Raw genomic sequence first — 18648 nt, forward strand, 5'->3', positions numbered from 1 at the left:
TACTTTTTATATTATCAATGTAGATCATAACAATCCCTTTTATATTGTGACGTTGATAATTATTTTTTTTTAAAGTTTACATTTAATTAACAATACATATTGATAAAAATAAAATATAAGAAATAAAAAATAGTCATGTAGTATTCAATTTTCAAGACGTGTTAAGATTTCTGACTCGGATTTTTTTTTTTTACAATACGTAAATCGTCTTAAAAATATTTTTATTTCGTCTGAACACTATTTCGTTGTATATTATATCTATAAGACCTAGTATTAAATATAACTAAAAAATACTAAAGAAAGGATTATGTCTTTTCCAAGACGTTACTAAATGTAAACGTTAAAGATTTGTCGTCGAGAAGCGTCAGAGCAGACACGTGCATTCACTGCCCCCTGCTGACTGTAAGGAAATACTGCAAGCAAAGCATGCAATGAGCTAACTGGGAAGAAAAGTGTGCACTATTCAAAGTGTGTTTTGTTTTTTCATGTTTTCAAATATTTGTAAATCAAGATGGAGCTAAAATACCAATGTCCTGTGGTTGAGATGCATGTGCGTTTTTACTTTTGTAAATGTTTATATATTCCACATACTTCCACATCAGAGTAATGTATTTACTAATAATGTAATGTAATGTAATGTAATGTAATGTAATGTATTTTGAGAGAAATGTATTTAACAAATATTTAACTCAGTTAAAACTGTGAATTAAGGTTCCACATAATCTTCCATAACACAACATGAGTTGGGAGAATAATTCCAGAGTACAAACTTAGAAACCTTCTAGAAACTACAGGTTTTTTTTGTACTCATTGTTTAAATTTTATTAAGTAAAAGCTGTTAAGTGTAATTGAATGACAGGCATAGATAACAATTTCCATCGTTATGTTAGTGTAAACCTATTTATATTCTTAACTTTGTTTAGAAATAAAATTACTCATCTCAGAATCAGAATCAACAACTTCTACTGTCAGTTTTATTTTCAAATTAATTCACATTAAGAAACCTTTTTATATTGAGTTGAAGCCATCAAATTGTAGACACACATCTTTTCAGAATGATCTTATGTCCTTTTTGTCATAAATACATTAACAAATGAGCTATAATTGTGTGTGACTTTAATATTTTATTTTTAAATGTCTTTTACCTGGTGGGTTATGAACTTTATCAACCACCTTGATCTTCAAAGAAATAAAATGATAAAGTTATATGGTATATCGTTCTAATCATTTCTGTGATTCTCTGGTAATAAATACAATGCCTCATCTTGTGTCGCATGCACAAAATCGGGTTGAATACGTTAAATGAATATATTGTTTAATACATATTTTTCACAAAATTGACAGCTAAAATGTAGTATCAGTATCAATCAAACTTGTGTATTTTCTTCAGGATCAGCTTCTGCTTCTCATTGTCCTGTAATTTTTTTTATTTTAATTTTATTATTGGTCTTGTTGAGTGAACATGAGGAAACTACAAGTTGCCTACATCCGAAATTAATATGAAAATGAAAATTTCGGTCTGCAAAAGCCGCATACAAGTCATTCAAAGTATTCATCCACACCTGGTTTTAAGCAATAATGTCAGATAAATTAGTTATATTCATGTATAGGCGTCTGCTCTCTCAGAGTGTCTTTATTCAATTGTCCTTTTATTTGACTTCAAGTTTACAGTTCTTCTATAAATACATAATTTTGACCTAAATTAAACATAAAATAATTTTAAAAGGCTCTTATGTCACTGTATTTTTTTTTTTTATCTTACTTAAGGTTCATTGATATTGATCATATAAAAATGCACTTTTGTCATTCATTTTAATTAAATATTTTAAAAAATAATAATAATATGTTAGCCATACCTGAGTGTGAGTGTGTATACCCAAAATATATTTTCTTAGTAATAAAAGTGTATTTGTTGTGTCATTTAATTTTACGTTTTCGTTATGTTAGCTTTGCTAACACCATCCTTCTGCGTGTCGCGCACGCGCACAGGCACCCGCGTCAGCGCTCAGCATCAGATGCTGCTAACACGTTATTATGTCGACCTTCTCCAGAAGCATCTTCCACATGCTCTCGTCTGACACACGTAAGTACGGACACACACTCGCGCATAATCCGCGCCACACACTCCTGCTCGTCCACCTGGACACACACACACGTATCTCGGTGCGTTCAAGAGAGTCAGATATGGGATGTTTTGATGGTACAAACCGGGAATCTGAATATGTCAACAACGATGGCCAGAAGAAACGCGCTTTATTCTGCTTAAAGACAGATTCATGTTTTGTAATAAACGCTAATATTCTACTGAATGTTTGTACAAAGGATTTGTGTGGTTCGTGTGACGACGGTGGAGGAGCTGTGTTGTTACAATAGTGACATCAATGTCAGTGTTGAATAATGGATGAAGCGTTTGTGTCTCTGACTCACAGGCATGGTTGTTATAGTGTAATAATAGTAATACATAATAACATGCCTTCAATTTACACACAAACACTGAGAGCCAAAGCTAGTACATGAATGCACTATCAACTCCATCTATTTTTCAATTAATCATAACAAACAAGGCAGAACTAATCGATTTATTTTGTTATTATACTTGTTCTTCATTACTATCATGAGTCTGTTAGTAATACAGATACCATTTCCTCGGGGGCCACATTATATCTTGTTGTGAGGGGCCGTCTACCAAAATAGAGAAGCCAAGAAACAAAATATGTAGAAAAGTAAGTTAAAAAAAAACAACAAAAAATAGGTTAAATAAATTAAAATAATATGTCAATATTATATATATTATTATGATATAATATTATATATATCATTACCTTGTATTTAATACAACCTGATAAAATTATATATGTTTTTAAATATGATATTAATTTAACTCCAATTGTTTTGTAATTTCATTTAATAAGGAAAAAACAACAAAAAACCTAAATAGTTATATCAAGAGTCCATACGTTATTCTAAATAAGTTGTCAGAGAAGCATATTCCAGTCGCATCAGTTCTACTCTGACCTCATGAGGGCCGCAAAAATACAGTCGAACGGCAGCATGTGGTCGCCCGGGCCCCACTTTGCCCATGTCTGCTTTAGATGGTGACAGTTTTAATAATGCTTGACATTATTCGGTTCACCGCTTATTTAAAAGTTCAGCAAAAGCATGCGATCCAAACAGCTTCGCTGACTTATGTATTTAACTGCAGGGTTTGGTGCGTAACTGGGGCCAACCATGAATAAAAGAATCATCCATGTGATGCAGACATATGGTCTTGCTCTGCCGTCGGCTGCTCCCGCACAAGCAGAAAGTAAATAAAGTGTTGGAGTATATTTAGATCCGTGTGTATGTGCTTGTGTGTTTTGTTTTTTAGACTCGAAATGCCTACTGGTATCAAGATCTTGGGTCGATATGGGTGGGCTTATGAGAGCTGGAGTGTTATGGAAAGCAGTAAAAAAAACGAGTTTGTGTGTTAAGGGTTAAGAGAAAGTGGTTCTTTATGTTTGATTCTCGTACTTTTAGGACTGAAGCCAGAGTCGCGTGTGAAAGAAAACAGTAGATATTGATTCATGTTGCTGCATTGCTTTAGCATCATGTGACCAACGTTAATGTCTTTTCCTGTGTTTCATCATTTTTCCAGGACAGAAACTCTATATCTACTACAGCGTGTAGTCAATTATTCGCTGCGGTTAAGACGCTCACGTACATTTTTGAAAATTAAAAAGAAAAAGAATACATTTTAAAGGTCAATGGTAATGAAAATGGTGGATAGCATCAGGATTACTTTGTCAAAATGTCCAGCAGAACAATGGCAAAAAGTAGTTACTCAGCAACCTGTCAGACAAAGTTTGGCTTGTTTCTTAGTTGCATATGATTCATTGGTTAAGGAGTAACCATGTGAGAGGAGGGACCAAAAGTGATCTAACACAAAACAAGAGACTTTATAAATGTTATAAATTAAATGTATCTATATGTATAAAATAGTAGATTTGCGGTTGTAAGGGCCTGCCTGATCTTAATCTTTATTCATCTAAGTAGATCTTAATACTTTTATAGACTCAGAACACACTCAAAATAATGCTTTTATATTAGTATATAGACTACTTAGCTCTCAGTGAAGGTTTTAGGTGAAGAGAAACATGATCATGTCAAAATGAGCTTTTTTTATCAGGTCTAGCTTATCAAAGTGACTCTCATACCGATTGACTTTGTAGTTATATCAGGCAGTATTGTGGATTTTAGAGCTAGCTAGATGGAGCTAGCTAGATGGAGCCACAGAAGGATTAGTATATATGGCCATTTTCTTTGATTTTATTACAATTATTAACATCAGAAAACAAAAATAACTTGTGTTTCTAGTGTAGTTTTTATCTGGATATTAAAAAATTGAAAATAATCTCACAACCAGTTTTAAATTAATCACTTGTAAAAATACTATTTATAGGAAAATCTTAAATGTAAGGGCTATTCTTTATTATTATTGTTTTATTTTATATTGTGTGATTGGTTACTCGACTTAAAATGTCCGACAATATTTATGTAGTTTATAACAAAAAGTGAAATAGGAATAATTTACTGCAACATTAACGTCTTACAAATAAACAGATTTTGTTTATATATTTTTATATTATAGGCGTGTGTTGCGAACAACATGTGGTTATTTAATTCATTAAAAAATTAGCAGGATAGATTATTTAAATAATTCATGAATACGTTCATGACAAGAAGTGACAGAAGCAGGTCATAAGAGTAAACATGAATCCTCAACATGAACTGCATGACAAGAATGTTCTGCTCTGAGCGACTGTTTCCTCTTGAGCAGCTCTTGTCGTAACCATGGAAACCTGCAGTAAGTGGCAAGGCAGGAAAAGGACGCACACAGCAGATGGGTTCTATAACATCCTGGCCAGTTTACGAAACACACACATACACACAACTCTGTCAGGCTGCACATCAGAGGCTGTCAGTGACGCCGCGTGAGTGTAAACATGCACGCTGAGTTGAAACCATGACATATTTGTCTGGTCTGTGGGAGAAAATCCGACTCCGGTCCAGGTTTTGTGGACGACAGTACCACAGTGTGTGTGTTTCTCCCCCTGCAGCTCCTTGATGATGGACTTGTTCGGCAGAGGAGAGCTGGGGCTGCTGGGAGGAGGAGATGAAGTGGCCATTGCTGGGATCAACTGGGCGACCAATCAGCTTCCAGACGACATGTATCCGGCGTCCGGATTGGCCCTCGCCGCCGCCTATCATGACATCAAAACACGCCTGGCGAGTCTGGAGCGAGAGAACAGCAGCATCAAGAGAAAGCTCAAGCAGTATGAGTACAAGGTACATGTACACACAAGCTCACTATACTTACTAAGTTGTAGTTGTTAGTATACAGTAATTATTTGTGATACGAAAGGCATTTCCTGGAATCATCTGGAGACTAAATCCCCAAACTTCTTTGTCCTGCAAACCAGTTTAATATTAAGGTATTTATGGAGATAAAAACAGTAGAAATACAGTCATAATCAGTTTGTCTTTTACTCATTTTCTCTAGTTTACAGGTATACTTTGATATTTTAACCTGGCCCAAAATAGGCGTTTTGTGGTTATAAAATACAGTTTTGTATCAAAATAAAACACATTTCAGACAGTTGTAATCAATAGAACAGAGATTATAGTAATTGTTTTTTTTCTGTGTGTCTCCTGCTAACATATGCATTACAGCACCCTTAATTGTAACAAGTGATGGTCTGATGAAGTTTCATGAAGCAGTGTCATTATTTAGAGTCCATTAGATGGCGGTCTCTGCACTATTTCCCTTTGTTTTGAACAACTGTTTCAATGAAACATCACATCATTTTAAAACCGATGGCACCACCTACTGACCTCTAAACAACATGGCACTGTTTCATGAAGCTTCATCAGTCATCAATCAATCTATCTCCATAACAAACCTGGGGTTTGCATTTTATTATTCCTGTAGGAAAGTTGTTGTATGAACAGAAGTAAGATAAGCAAGATTATTTATTTACCTTGACAGAAGTAAAGACGCTTGTTTCAGTAAAAAAAAACTAGTGAAAACTAGTTATGAACAAACTCTATATGGGATCATCTTGTTACACAGTAACCATTCCATGGTGCCTGCTGTTATAGTGAGATCTATGTTTCATGAACTTGAAGTTTTTTGGACAGTAATGCCATTTTATTGTTACATTAAGCTGGTTCTAGGTTCAAAAAAGGTTGTGTTGTCAGAATTCTAATACAGAAATCCATGAGGCTTTTTCAGTCCATGATGTAAGAATAATATTAAACACTCCTAGTTATTCTCTGCATGAATGATGAGTGATAATGATGAGCAAACAAATCTTCCCTTTTCTCTAGTTTCCGATGATCAATGTCTCCGGAGACGAGAGGAACTTGTGCTGCTCTTGCGATCTCACCGACACCAGTGGCATCCAATCAGAGACCACCAACCTCCAGCAGAGGGTCAACTCTCTCACTCAAGAGGTACAAACATGCAACTCTGAGGTGTTCATTTACACGTCATGGACCACACATCTCATGGAAAAGTCTTGATCACATGATTATCCTTGTTGCTTACAATCATGTATTCTGTTAACTAAAGCAGTGTTTATGTACAGGAGACATTGTTTCACATATGAAGTTCATGAGTTTTATTTTCTCTCCACACGTCTCAGAAGTCTGAGTTGTGGACAATGACATAAATGTAATAAATAAGTTTAACATTCATCTTCTACCGTCTTCTACTGCTCATCCAGGGTCAGGTCGTGGGGGCAGTAGTCAGAGCACAGAGGCCCAGACTCTCCTCTTTCCATAAATGTGCCTTTTCAACGTCTACTGGTTTTCTAGTGGAACACTAAGGTGTTCCTTAACCATGTCCAAGGTCTCCTACCAGTTGTTAATGCCCAGATTACCTCCCAAGGTGAACTAGTGATGGTTGAACTTTGAGTCTCTCCCAAATGACCAAATTCCAACTGACCTTTTCACCTAAACAGCCCTTTTATTGTATTTATCTGGTCCTCATGAGGTCACACTGGAACATGTAGAACATTATTTCAGACAGTTAACAATTTTCTTTTGTATTAAATCTAAATATTAGTATATTATTTATTATTTATATATAAAAACATTTTTTTCCTTTTTGTGAATATTTCTTGCCCCTCAAAAATAATTTGATTTAATATGGAGATTATATATTTTGTTTTAATTTTTAATAACTGCCTTTTTATGAAAGGTAAATATTTTATTGGCCTATTTAGGCATATTTTATGTCGTTTTTTTTTTCCTTTTCTTTTCGTACTAGCCTTGTTTTTTAAAAGGTTTGTTTGTCGTGAATCTGTGTCAAAGCTGCAGAAGAGTAAAGAGAGAGAAGAACAACTGGAGGATGTCATCCAGGCTTACGAGAAGATCCACTTGGAAAAGAACAACATGCAGAGAGACCTGGACAAGATGGTACACAAACACACACCCACACAGAGACTTAAATTTAGATTTGCTCATAGTAACCTTATCCAACACAACTTTACACCAACACTCGAAGAATGTACGAGCCACACACACATGTTCATCTGGGCTTCATGTGTTGGTTGCAGACCAGTCTGGCGGAGCAGCACGTGGAGCGCATCTGCAGCCTGGAGTCGGCCCTCAGACAAAGAGAGAGCTCCATCCAGAAGCTCAGCACTCAGATCCAGCTCAAGGATAAACACAATGTCCGAGCCCACGACAATCTGCTCGTCCCTCGAGGTGAACGCACTCCTTTTCTTGAGTTCGACCGTTTCATTAGAGTGATGGATGACCACGTTTGTCTTTCCTTTGTGTGGGTCAGAAGGTCGCGGGCCCACACTCCAGAGCTCCCGCAGCCTGGATGCATTGTCGGATATGAAGCTGCAGCGCCTGGAAGCCGAGCTAGAGGGCGCTCTGAGTCAGGCCGAGGGTGCGTGTCAGAGGGAGAACGAGCTGAGGGTGAAGCTCCAGAGGTTACAGCAGGAAGTGGCTCAGATGCAGGAAGCACAGAGACAAGTAAGCCACATACTCAGCAACCCATCAGACAAAGTCAGAGAGTCCAACTGTCATAGAGTCCAAGTGGTCGTGTTTTCTTAGCTGTAAAAATCTCTTTGGCTTGTTCCTTAGTTGCATATGATTCAGTGGTTAAGGAGTAACCATGTGAGATGAGGGACCAAAAGGGCTCTAACACAAAACACATGAACGAAGAGACTTAATAAATGTTACAGGTTGAATTTATCGATATGTATAAAATAGTAGGTTTGCGGATGTAAGTGTTTGCCTGATCTAAATCTTTATTGATCTAATTCGATCTTAATTATCTTATAGACTCCCAAACCACTCAAAAAATGTGATCTGGACCCTAGAAAGGGGGGCACAGGTTGGATAAGAGACTCCCATGGAAATTCAAATATGCCCAATTTTGCTAAAACATTTTAATACATACTAAGTAAAAGAGATTTCCAAAATTTCAGCTCATTTTTGTGAAGTATAAGGGGGCACAAAGGGGGTCAGAAGACCACCATGGAAATTTAAATGGGTTCAATTTCAATGTCTATCCTTTTAAATATGATTCATACCTTCAAATACTTGCCCAACAACGAACACAACAAAGATAAATCTTCTCACAAGATACTACGTTAAGTTTGAACAACATTATGTTTGTTAATGTAAGCTGTGGTATGAATAAAGCTTTGTTGAATACCTATACTCCACCTTAATATTTTTAAATGTGTCAATTTGCATCCCAGGAGTTGGAGTCTCACTGCGAGCACTGTGACGTGGAGTGGATCAAGAAGGCCGGAGATGAACAGTAAGTTTGCCTTCATGGCTAGTTAAGAAGATTTTGTCTTGACTGCTTCCTGTTTGAAGGGTCAACCTGGCTCTGGCCTACACCGAGCTAACAGAGGAGCTTGGTCGAGTCCGAAGTCTGGCTGCTAAACAGTGTGATCTCCTCCGACACGCCACCCAAGAGACAGGTGGGTCAGACACGGCCAAAAAAATGTCACTCATAAAAATAACTTTGTCTTTTTTCATCAGCGTCTCATTCGCCTCCAGCTCCTCAGCGTCTCTCACCTACATCCCCGAAACACCCGGACAGGATCTTGTCTTCCCTCTCCCCACCACTGTCTCCCAACACTGGTCCTGCGTCCTACTCCCACCATCCCACCAGCACACTCCTGCGAGCAAAGTTCCAGGGTCGCCGCAGTTACTCGGAGGTGAGGATGCTGATGGGATGTAACTAAGGCTGTGCATATAGGGGTGTAACGACACAGGGTTATAAATATATATTGCGATACTGTAGAAACATAGTGTATTTGCAGTATTTTCGAGGACTTCACTCTGGTGTTGCTGAATTTACAGACCACATGACTCTTGACAAAGTTGTAACTGCTTTCATTTGTTTTGACACCAAAGTATTAGCTTTAAAAACTGCTGTATTTTTCTGTATCCTCTCGTCCTCAGTCTTTAGTTATTGTTTCTTTGTCCCGGACGACGTAATGACTGCTGCCATCTAGTGACCTGAAGTGTAATTTCAACACAAAAAATCAACAAACCCAGTGAATGTTTGCATGATAATTGTAAAAGTTGATACAGTGCCAGTGCAAGTTGACATTACCGTATGAATGGTAGCATTGACCGTTTCCTCTGCAGGTCTCTGACCCATCCCTGCTCCAGCGGGTCCCTGTCCGTCTGATGAGAGACCCGGTGTCCACCCTACCAAAACCCAGGTCACTTCTTGGAGACAGCCGGGGTTATGGCCAAAGCAAGCACCAGCTTCGGGCCAATCCATTGGGGCTGGTGAGGCCGGCATCCGCCCACGGAGGGGATAGAATAGGGGGAGTCTCTATGGTCGAGAGAGGAGGAGGGGGGAGTCTGAGCAGTAGTCCCCATCACCGTCCTCTGGATCTGGGCTTTCCTCTGGCTGCAAAGGTAAGGCTGAACTACGTTGAGTAAAAATGTGAAACATCACCAGATCTATGGTCCTCCACAGGTTCATCACTTCTGCCGCCTGGATGACCGACCTGAGCCCACCCCACTCGTGACCCCCCCCCAGTCCTCCGACGATGACGAGGTAACAACGTCATCACCTGTGATGCGCTTTTATTTACAACAATTTTATGACAGGAGCTTGGGCCGTATTTGTCCCCGGCTGCCAGTCCCCCCCGGACCCTCGGAACCATTGGGATAGGTTCAACTCTGAGGGAGCCGCCCCATCATCCCTCGTTCCCGTCGCCCCGGAAACAGGCTCACCATCCTTCCCTCTCAGCCCCTGAGGGCCCGACCACTCTCGCCTGCCGTCTGCCATCCTACATGCATGCTGAGCATGCTCAGTCCTGGCCTTCCATCAACGTAAGGAATTTGCTTTTATACTAGTTTTTAAATACAAATATAGGAGTGTGCGAGACTGGTGTTGTGAGCAGACAAATGTTGAGCGATCAGCAGTGAAGTTGAGCGCGTTTATGACAGCTAGAGTGTGCGTGTATGACTGGTTGAGCGCGCAGCAGAGTGATTTTGAGTGTACAACAACCAAGACACACTCGCTCAAACCAGTGGCAGTAATATCACTCCATAGCCGTCCACCATGATGTGACATGAGTCGTAAATCCCACCCCGTGATGACGCAATGACGTAATCCCGCCCACAGCGTGTCGAGTCATGAAAGTGTTTGTAAACAAGTCACCCACCAGGTAATGTTCATATATAAGGCGCTCCGGATTATAAGGCTTACTGTCGTTTTTTGAGAAAATTAAAGGCTTTTAAGTGCACCTTATATTGCGGAAAATAAGGTACATGACATCCTAACAAAATAGTCTAATAAACCATTGTAAATATATTTAAATTTTCATCATAAATATATTATTTTATGTTTTTCTTAAAGCCCACACTGTGTTCTGTAAATGTTTGTTTCTCTGTTTAATTTTGTTTCTCCCACACTATTGAATGCAACACACTATAGACGTCACTTCACTTTTGAATGCACCGGATCTGTTATAATGCAGGAAGGCTAATAAGTTTTTTGTTTTTTATACAAAATTAAATTAGTCAACGTACTGTAGATTAAGAGAAATTAGTTTACAATGTTTATTACAATAACAGCAACTACTTGACCTTATGACGAATAGATTGGCCCATTGGTTTATTCCAGATATTTTCAGACATGTCTCTGGGTCCATGTAGAGTCAATACAGTTGTAAATCAACTTATATAACCTATAAAAATACTAAATTCAAAGTGCAAAGAGCAAAACTAAGTACAGGATGGGACATTTCATTTATTGTGTGAAAGTATTTGCTTTCACAAAAGTCATTCAGAATGTTCAGAGAAATGAAATCGTCAAACTACAACTTTATTAACAAGATCTTATAGAACATTGTTGCCAATATTCCGATGTTTTTTCTTCGTCTTTTTCCTTCACAGTTATGGATGGAGTCGGAGGAGAGCGCCGTACGAAGCTGCCCGCTGTGTCAGCTGACGTTTCCCACCGGGTACCCAGACGACGCTCTGATCAAGCACATTGACTCTCACCTGGAGAACAGCAAGATATGACGACACGAGACTTCCATTAGAACTGCTGGTCCAACACTCAACACAGCAGCCGCACCTGGTGATGTCAGGTCTACTCCAGTGGTCTTCCAGTTTCACTTCTTTTACTTCATTCATGTGTGAAGAATGTGTACATAGACCAATGAGACTCACAAGGTCATTCTTCTGAGTGAATCTGGATAAAGAAATACAGGGCTTTAAAGTGCAGGGTTTGAATGACAAAAGGTTTATTCTCTTCATTTCTATTCTGTAGCAAAGAAGCTCCAAGTCTGTGTCAATCATTGAGAAAAAACTAGATCAACCACAATGTATTGTGAACCATTGTTGGATTTTTCATGATATTCATTTTATTTTTGGAGATTATAGATCCAATTGATCAGCAACTTCCAATAAGAAGAAAATTGATGTAGTAATCTGATGAAAGATGGGAAAACAACTATATTGTTGATTCCGATAAAATAGAAATGTAATGTAATTTGACTGTAAAAGAAACAAATGCTTTATTGACCCACTTGGAAATAAAAGGAAGTTAAGATATTGTGTTCTGATAAACATACATTTTCCTAATGTCAAACTTCTCACCGCATGTTGGAATGTTGTGTATGGGATACCAGGAGTGCCAAAATTAAAGTGTTTGGTAATAGCAACATCAAGGGGAGAAGTAGTAATAATATATCTTTAAGTATTTTTAAACATTTATGGATACATTCCTTTAAATGGAAATGGAGAAATAAATACATTAATAATTATTCACCTTATATTCCTTATTTCCAAAAATCCATTTACCTACAACTTTTTTACCAACACATTCACATATTTTCATACAAATGACAAAAAGATGTTAACTTTTGGTCATTGGATTTTCGATGCGAGAGCAGATGTTAAAAAACGAAAAAACGCATGATTATTCAATTTTCATTTTAAAAACAAAAAACGATTGAGACAGTACAGGTCCGGATTTGTGCAGTTAATAGGAGAGAAAATGACTTTGGAACCTGGCGCCAAAACAATTTTGGAGATGCCAAAAGAGGGCTTGTCATCTGCAGAAATATCTGCACACATAATGCCTGAAAGTGGAGCCAAAAGAGGATTTTGTGCTGAAAATGGTGTTAGTTTAAGGGTGGTGTCTGACTCACACCAGTAGATCACTGCGTTCAAGTGAGCCGCGATCCAGCAGCAACTTTAAAAAACTTGCGCTTTTGTGAAGGTGTTACGGTAGTGAGAGAGAAGTCTCATGCGTTTTGTAGTAAATATTCAATGGTTGAATTTATTTTTTCAAATATTGAAAGGTTGAAATAATTTCAAATAGTAAATATTTATTATATATTTATTTCAATTATTCAATATTTCTTATATTTACATTTCTATTATTCAATGTTTTTTAATTCGTAGCCTTTTAAATTCAATGTAAACAAAAAATAATAAGCCTTTCTAATTCAATATTTTAAAAAAACAGCAGACAAACCAAACAAGTACCGAGTTAGTTAAACATAAACACGTAACAAAATAAAATTATTCAAAATCCTTGCATATAGTGTAGAAATGTTTTTTGCTTTTGCTCAGAAAGATGGGAGACATTAAGAAACATCCACTGTGTTCTCTGGCTTGTCAAATAGGATACATCATTATTGGATTGAAACAGTTGGTGATGTGATCAGAAAGGAGATTAAAAGGAGATTATTGACCACCGTATTTACTGAAGCGAATATTTGGAAAAAGACGTGAAGCGACATCATTCAGAAACATGTCGTGAAACAGACTGAGGAGCAGAAAGAAGGAAAACAGGAAGAAAAAAGTCAGAATAATATCTGACGTACACTTGAGACATTGACTTCATCTCTACAGAAAGAAAACTGGAGTCTTTTATTTGAGGTCAATGGTTCAACTTTATTAACAATGAGGAGGAAACAAGAGTCACGATGATTACAAACAAACAGTGAAGTCAAAGAAGAGCAGATTCATCCAAACACACGTGGATGTCATGTTGAAACCTCAGGGAGTCTCTGACTGCACATCTGCTGACGCTGGAGACAGATCCAACATCTCCACTTCCTCCACAGGTACTGGAAGCTGCTCTCTACTCCTGCTCCTCCAGACCACAACAACAACAACAACAACAACAACAACACACATCATGAAGATCACAACACTGAGCAGCACAGACCTCACTAGATGGTGATCAACCTCTGGCTCTCCGAACATTACAAGGGTCTTAGAGCTGAACACACAACGTTTGTCTTTTATAATCACACACCAGAACTCTCCGCTGACTTCCAGAGAGATGTTAGTGATCACCAGGCTCTCGTCGTAGTCAAGGATGTCTTCTTGTTCTTCTTCTTGATAAAATACAAGTCTTCCTTCAGTTCTGTTTGTCTTCATGAACCAGCGGATCACACCAGGCTGTTGCCAGTCGCCACATTGTAGAGTCACGTTTTCTCCTCCAGTGAAGAACACAACAGCAGGCGGGTCAGACTCAGGACACACAATCAGGATGTAATGATTACCCTGATCACTGCGATCACAGATGTATTCACCTGAGTGGTTCAAGGTCAGTGATGGAAACATCAGAGTGTAGTTCTGACTCAGTTCATCTTTCATCACTGAATTAGTCTTCCACACGTGTGGTTTGTTTCCACTGATGTCAGAGCAGTTCAGCTCCAGACTCTCTCCCACCCAGCTGTGAATGAAATTTGGCTGAATAGAACCATAAAACTCTTTCAGTACTTCACAGCTCTGATGGTTCTTCTCCAGACAGTAGTAATAAATGACCGAACGAGAACTTTTGCCAAACGTTACCAGAAGAGATGGTTTGTTCTTCACTTGCTGTAGTTTGTACATTGAAGATGTTTTATCATCGATTAAAGCTAAATCATAATTTTTTGTTCTGTGGTTATAATGTCCTGAAGCCCACTGGACACTCTGGTTTGGTCCCACACCGTCACAAGTCAGCTCCAGTGTCTGTCCGACATAAGATTCAAAAGACTGACTTCTCATCTTTTGTTCGTCACAAACCAGGAGAGTGGAGTTCCTCTCGTGCGTCACGTTGTTCTGGGTCCAGCACTGTTCTTGGTACTGACCCGAGTCTGAAACCCTCAGAGAGAATATTCTATGAGAAGCTTCTCTCTGCAGGTTGGAGTAATGCTGCTGTGAAGAGTTCCACAGAAGTTTCTTCTCCTCACCGCTCCATCTTGAGATCAAGCAGAAGTCAGCAGCTGTTTTGTTCAGGACGAAGCGATGATGGTGTCCTTCCATCTTGAGGATTTCAGCGTGGATGTTGTTGGAGAAGAGTGCCACCAGCAGCAGGATCTGTGCAGCCATGTCTTCTTCTGTGAGCGTGAGTCAACTCTGCTGCTTCATGATCTCAATCTCTTCACCATCAGCAGCAGCTTCTCACCTACGACTGGTAGAACTGTATGATATACTCTGGAGGATGCTCTGCATGCTACTTCCTGTTAGCTTTATCAGGTGTGAAGCGTCGGCAGAAACGGTTGTGAACTCATATGATTCACACTATTTTAATGCAGTTTAGCTAAAAACACAATTATTGCTTCATTAAATTTACTTTTTCACTTTTATCAGTTAATTTGCGGAAACCAGGCACTTTTAAAAATATGAACATCACATATGGCATAAAAGTCCTCCAATGTTTTTTTTTTAAACTTTTTTTCAAAATGAAACAAACCAAAGTCAATCAAGACGAGCGAGAAAAAAAATGATCAAATGTCAATTTCACAAAAGTGACCTCACTATTAGCTGGTGTTTTGCTTGGCAATCTATTTGATCCAAGCTAAAGTGGAAACTACATTAACTTTTCATTATATGTCAGTGTTCACGCCAATTGCGTCAACACTTGATGTCGGCAACACTCCAATGGTGTGCTCCACAGCTTCTCTGACTTGATTCTATTTTTAGCACAAGTAAATAACCTGACAGAGAAAAGCCAATTAACCTTGTGACTATAAACACTGACATCAGTTTTCTCAAACACTACAAATGTGGTTAGGGCGGCCCCCGACTCCTGCTGATTAATGGGGACTGTGGAAAGAGTTTAAGATTTCTTGGCACACACATCTCATAGGATTTATCCTGAACTACAATCACCACTACAATAGTCAATAAGTCATTCTACTGCTGCTCCATTGATAGTGTGTTGCCCACTGCCCAAAAAAATCACCGGCTGGCCTCTGCCCACCCTGAATGACATCTTTACCTCTCGCTGCCTGGGCAGGGCAGCCAAAATCCTATATTTATCCCATATTACTTGAAATATGTGTTGAAATTCGCACCGTCTGGATGATGCACTTTAATTTGGTTGTGCTATTTGCAATGACAAAGAGATTCTGATTCTGATTCTGATTCATTCAGTGAGTGTGCAGAAGGTAGAAGAAATGATAAAACGTAATAATGGTACACATCATTTATTTTCACACACAGAACACAAGATGTGTTTGTTATATATATATTAAAAAAATTGATTCATACATATTCATAAATTCAGCTTTAACTTGGCAGGTTTTCTTATTTAACCATCGACTAGCAGAATAAAGAAGATATGTAAGAATCACGGTTACAAAGAGTAAATCGGCAAAAGTGATCAAAAATTGGGGCACTTTATCAGTGGAAAAATGTACAACTTCCATGATATTTAGTATTAAGATAACACCCTCTTGAAAAACACTTAGGAGAATGATTCCAGTCAACAACTTGAGGAAACAAAACTATTGGTGTCTGACACTAAAATGTTTGTGTTCATAAAAATCAGAAGTATAAAAAGCTACATATGATATTGGTATCAGCCAGAACTTCTTATATTGGATTGGTTTGTCATTGTGAAGACTTGTGGAGGAAATCATTGTTCCTAGGATGCTTCAGCCATGGTGTACTTTCATGTACGAAAAAACGGGAGCGTGGAAGGCACAGGTAAAGGTGTACCAAACGCTTTGGCGGGAAATGGATGTCCCAAAAAAATCCCACAGGAGCTTCTGCTTCTGCAGAACTTCACAGGCAGCAGGTGGGATCCTCACTTGCCAGATCCTCAATGTTTCAAGTCGACCCATTTACTGCTGAAGACGAAAACACTTTACTTTCAAGGAGGCTCTGCTCTTCCTTGTTAACACAACTCAGCTTATTATGTGATGTGTCCTGTGCTATGTTAATATAAACTAACACCCTTTCACCTTTTGTCATTTATTCAGTTTAAGTGAAGTTATAAAAACATTGCATATATAGTGAACATCAATAAGATGTCTTTTGTTTGAAAACAAAACCTAAATGATTGTAATGGAACAAACAGTGTTAGGATCCTTAATTTGCTTCTTGTAATCGACACATAACAGAAATATATACATTTAACGAACAGCGATGAACGTGTAAATTTAACACAAGAGGATTACTCGTTGAACAGGGATCTCGAAACAGAAAATACTTCTGACAGACCATTGACCTCTAATATATTGTTTTCTGTGGTGTCTGAACCCTGAAAGAGAAACGAGAATAAAACATTAATTTATAATATTTTTCACTTTTAAACTAACTTCCTCCTTTATCAAAGTTCTATTATTAATTGCCTTTAAAAATGTTACAATTACCAGGTTACATGCAATCATACTTACTCATGCAAATCACACAGATGAAACCTTGCTTGATGGTCGTCATCCGAGAAGGTTTCAGGTTGACTCTCTGGGTGGGAACCAGATAAGTCAGCTGTTTGATTCCAGCAGTGATATCTGGTAGACTCTGGGACGCGAGAACAAGTTCCTCTTATTTATCCGTAACATCTCCGATGGCTGTGGCCTCATTCTCGTTTCGCCTACTGAAATGACACACACAAACAATCATGAGGATTGATACACTTTTTGTAAGTTTTAGATTTCAGTGTGTTTTCTTACGATCACGTCAATCTTCTCCTTCTTTGGTCCTGCCAAACCTGAAAGTCACTCTCTGGTACAGCCAGAATCTTTGTGCATTTTATTTCTAGTAATGGGACCCTTTGGGACAGAAAAAATAATTAAAAACATTATTTAGATTGACCATAGACCAGTTAATGTTACAATAACAATCTTATTAACAACAAAAAATCTTAAACTGATTTAACCTGTTGTTCCTTCAGATTCCAGAATTGCATTTCCTTGTGTATCAGTCAACTCTATAGGGTCAGGACTTCAAACGGCATCTTACACTTTTCCAATGATCCCCTCAACAGCGCGTCTGACTAACTATCTGGTGATCTCTTGTTTTGAAAATCCAGACATTCTGTTCAAAAACTACCCATTTTTTTGTTTCAGTGCTTTAGTAATTTAAATTGTATTGTTCATCTTAATAATAAAAAAAACACTGATTTTTCTATTCTGATTACTCGTTTTGGATTCTAATAGTATTTTATTTTAAGTTGTTTTGTTTTTTAAATAAAATTTGAACCACTTTTTTTTTTCTAAAACAATCATTACTGAACTAAAGTAGCACAAGGAGACATACGTCCTCCCTTCTTGACTTATAGTGCATCAACTCAGCTCCAGTTTTAGACCTTTGTCATCTCGTTCTTTAATGCTGCCGCTCAAGTCAGTGGCCCTTACGTCACTGTCCTAGTCACAGTTGACCCAGTTCTCTAAAGGAGGACGACCCACTGCAAAGAATCCTTCACTGTGAGCCCAGTCGGCAGGAAAGTGTGACTTACAGGTCTTACAGAGTCGCCAAGTCATAAACACGCCTAGAATGAGGCTTCAGAAGCCAATGTTGTCTTTTAAAGCTGTTGAACTCTTTAATTTTAAAATACTCCACCTCTCTCTGAAGTTACATCATCGTCTTTCCCAGGTTGGGAGGATAAGAGGAAAGTTTCTCAGACTGTACAAAAAGGTTAAAGCATGTTTGACAGAACCATTTTTTATTTCAGTGGCAAAGTTCTGCCTTAAAGAAACGCTTAAAAATATATAGTTTTGGAAGAGAATTACTGCTAATGCGCAAAGGCAAGGACTTTAAAGAACATTTTTGTATGTTTTGCAGTGGGGGGGGGGAATAAAAAAAATAAAAATAAAAATCTCATTTTACTCAACACCTTCATCGAAGATAAATTCTCCGAAGTGCCTCTTCCATTCC

At 38.1% G+C, this 18648-nt stretch overlaps 2 protein-coding genes across 2 annotated transcripts; one reads left to right on the forward strand and one right to left on the reverse strand.

Annotated features, from left to right (window-relative positions):
* Positions 1–2004: 2004 nt before the first annotated feature.
* Positions 2005–12093, forward strand: LOC148065288 (TANK-binding kinase 1-binding protein 1-like). The gene is made up of 13 exons (XM_087809666.1): positions 2005–2083; positions 5097–5325; positions 6367–6492; positions 7354–7458; positions 7599–7749; positions 7832–8025; positions 8760–8821; positions 8881–8987; positions 9049–9227; positions 9664–9942; positions 10004–10084; positions 10138–10362; positions 11431–12093. Exons 2-13 carry the CDS (start codon positions 5104–5106, stop codon positions 11557–11559), a joined length of 1860 nt encoding a protein of 619 aa, XP_087665792.1. The 5' UTR covers positions 2005–2083; positions 5097–5103; the 3' UTR covers positions 11560–12093.
* Positions 12094–13548: 1455 nt separating this feature from the next.
* On the reverse strand, positions 13549–14743 carry LOC148065289 (uncharacterized). The gene is made up of 2 exons (XM_087809625.1): positions 14736–14743; positions 13549–14233 (listed from the first exon to the last, which is right to left on the reverse strand). The coding sequence occupies exons 1-2, from the start codon at positions 14741–14743 to the stop codon at positions 13549–13551; spliced, it is 693 nt and encodes a 230-aa protein (XP_087665751.1).
* Between the last annotated feature and the right edge of the window lie 3905 nt (positions 14744–18648).

Source organism: Callionymus lyra, chromosome 15, assembly GCF_982586985.1.
Source record: "Callionymus lyra chromosome 15, fCalLyr1.hap1.1, whole genome shotgun sequence".
In the NCBI taxonomy this organism is placed as follows: Eukaryota; Metazoa; Chordata; class Actinopteri; order Syngnathiformes; family Callionymidae; genus Callionymus; species Callionymus lyra.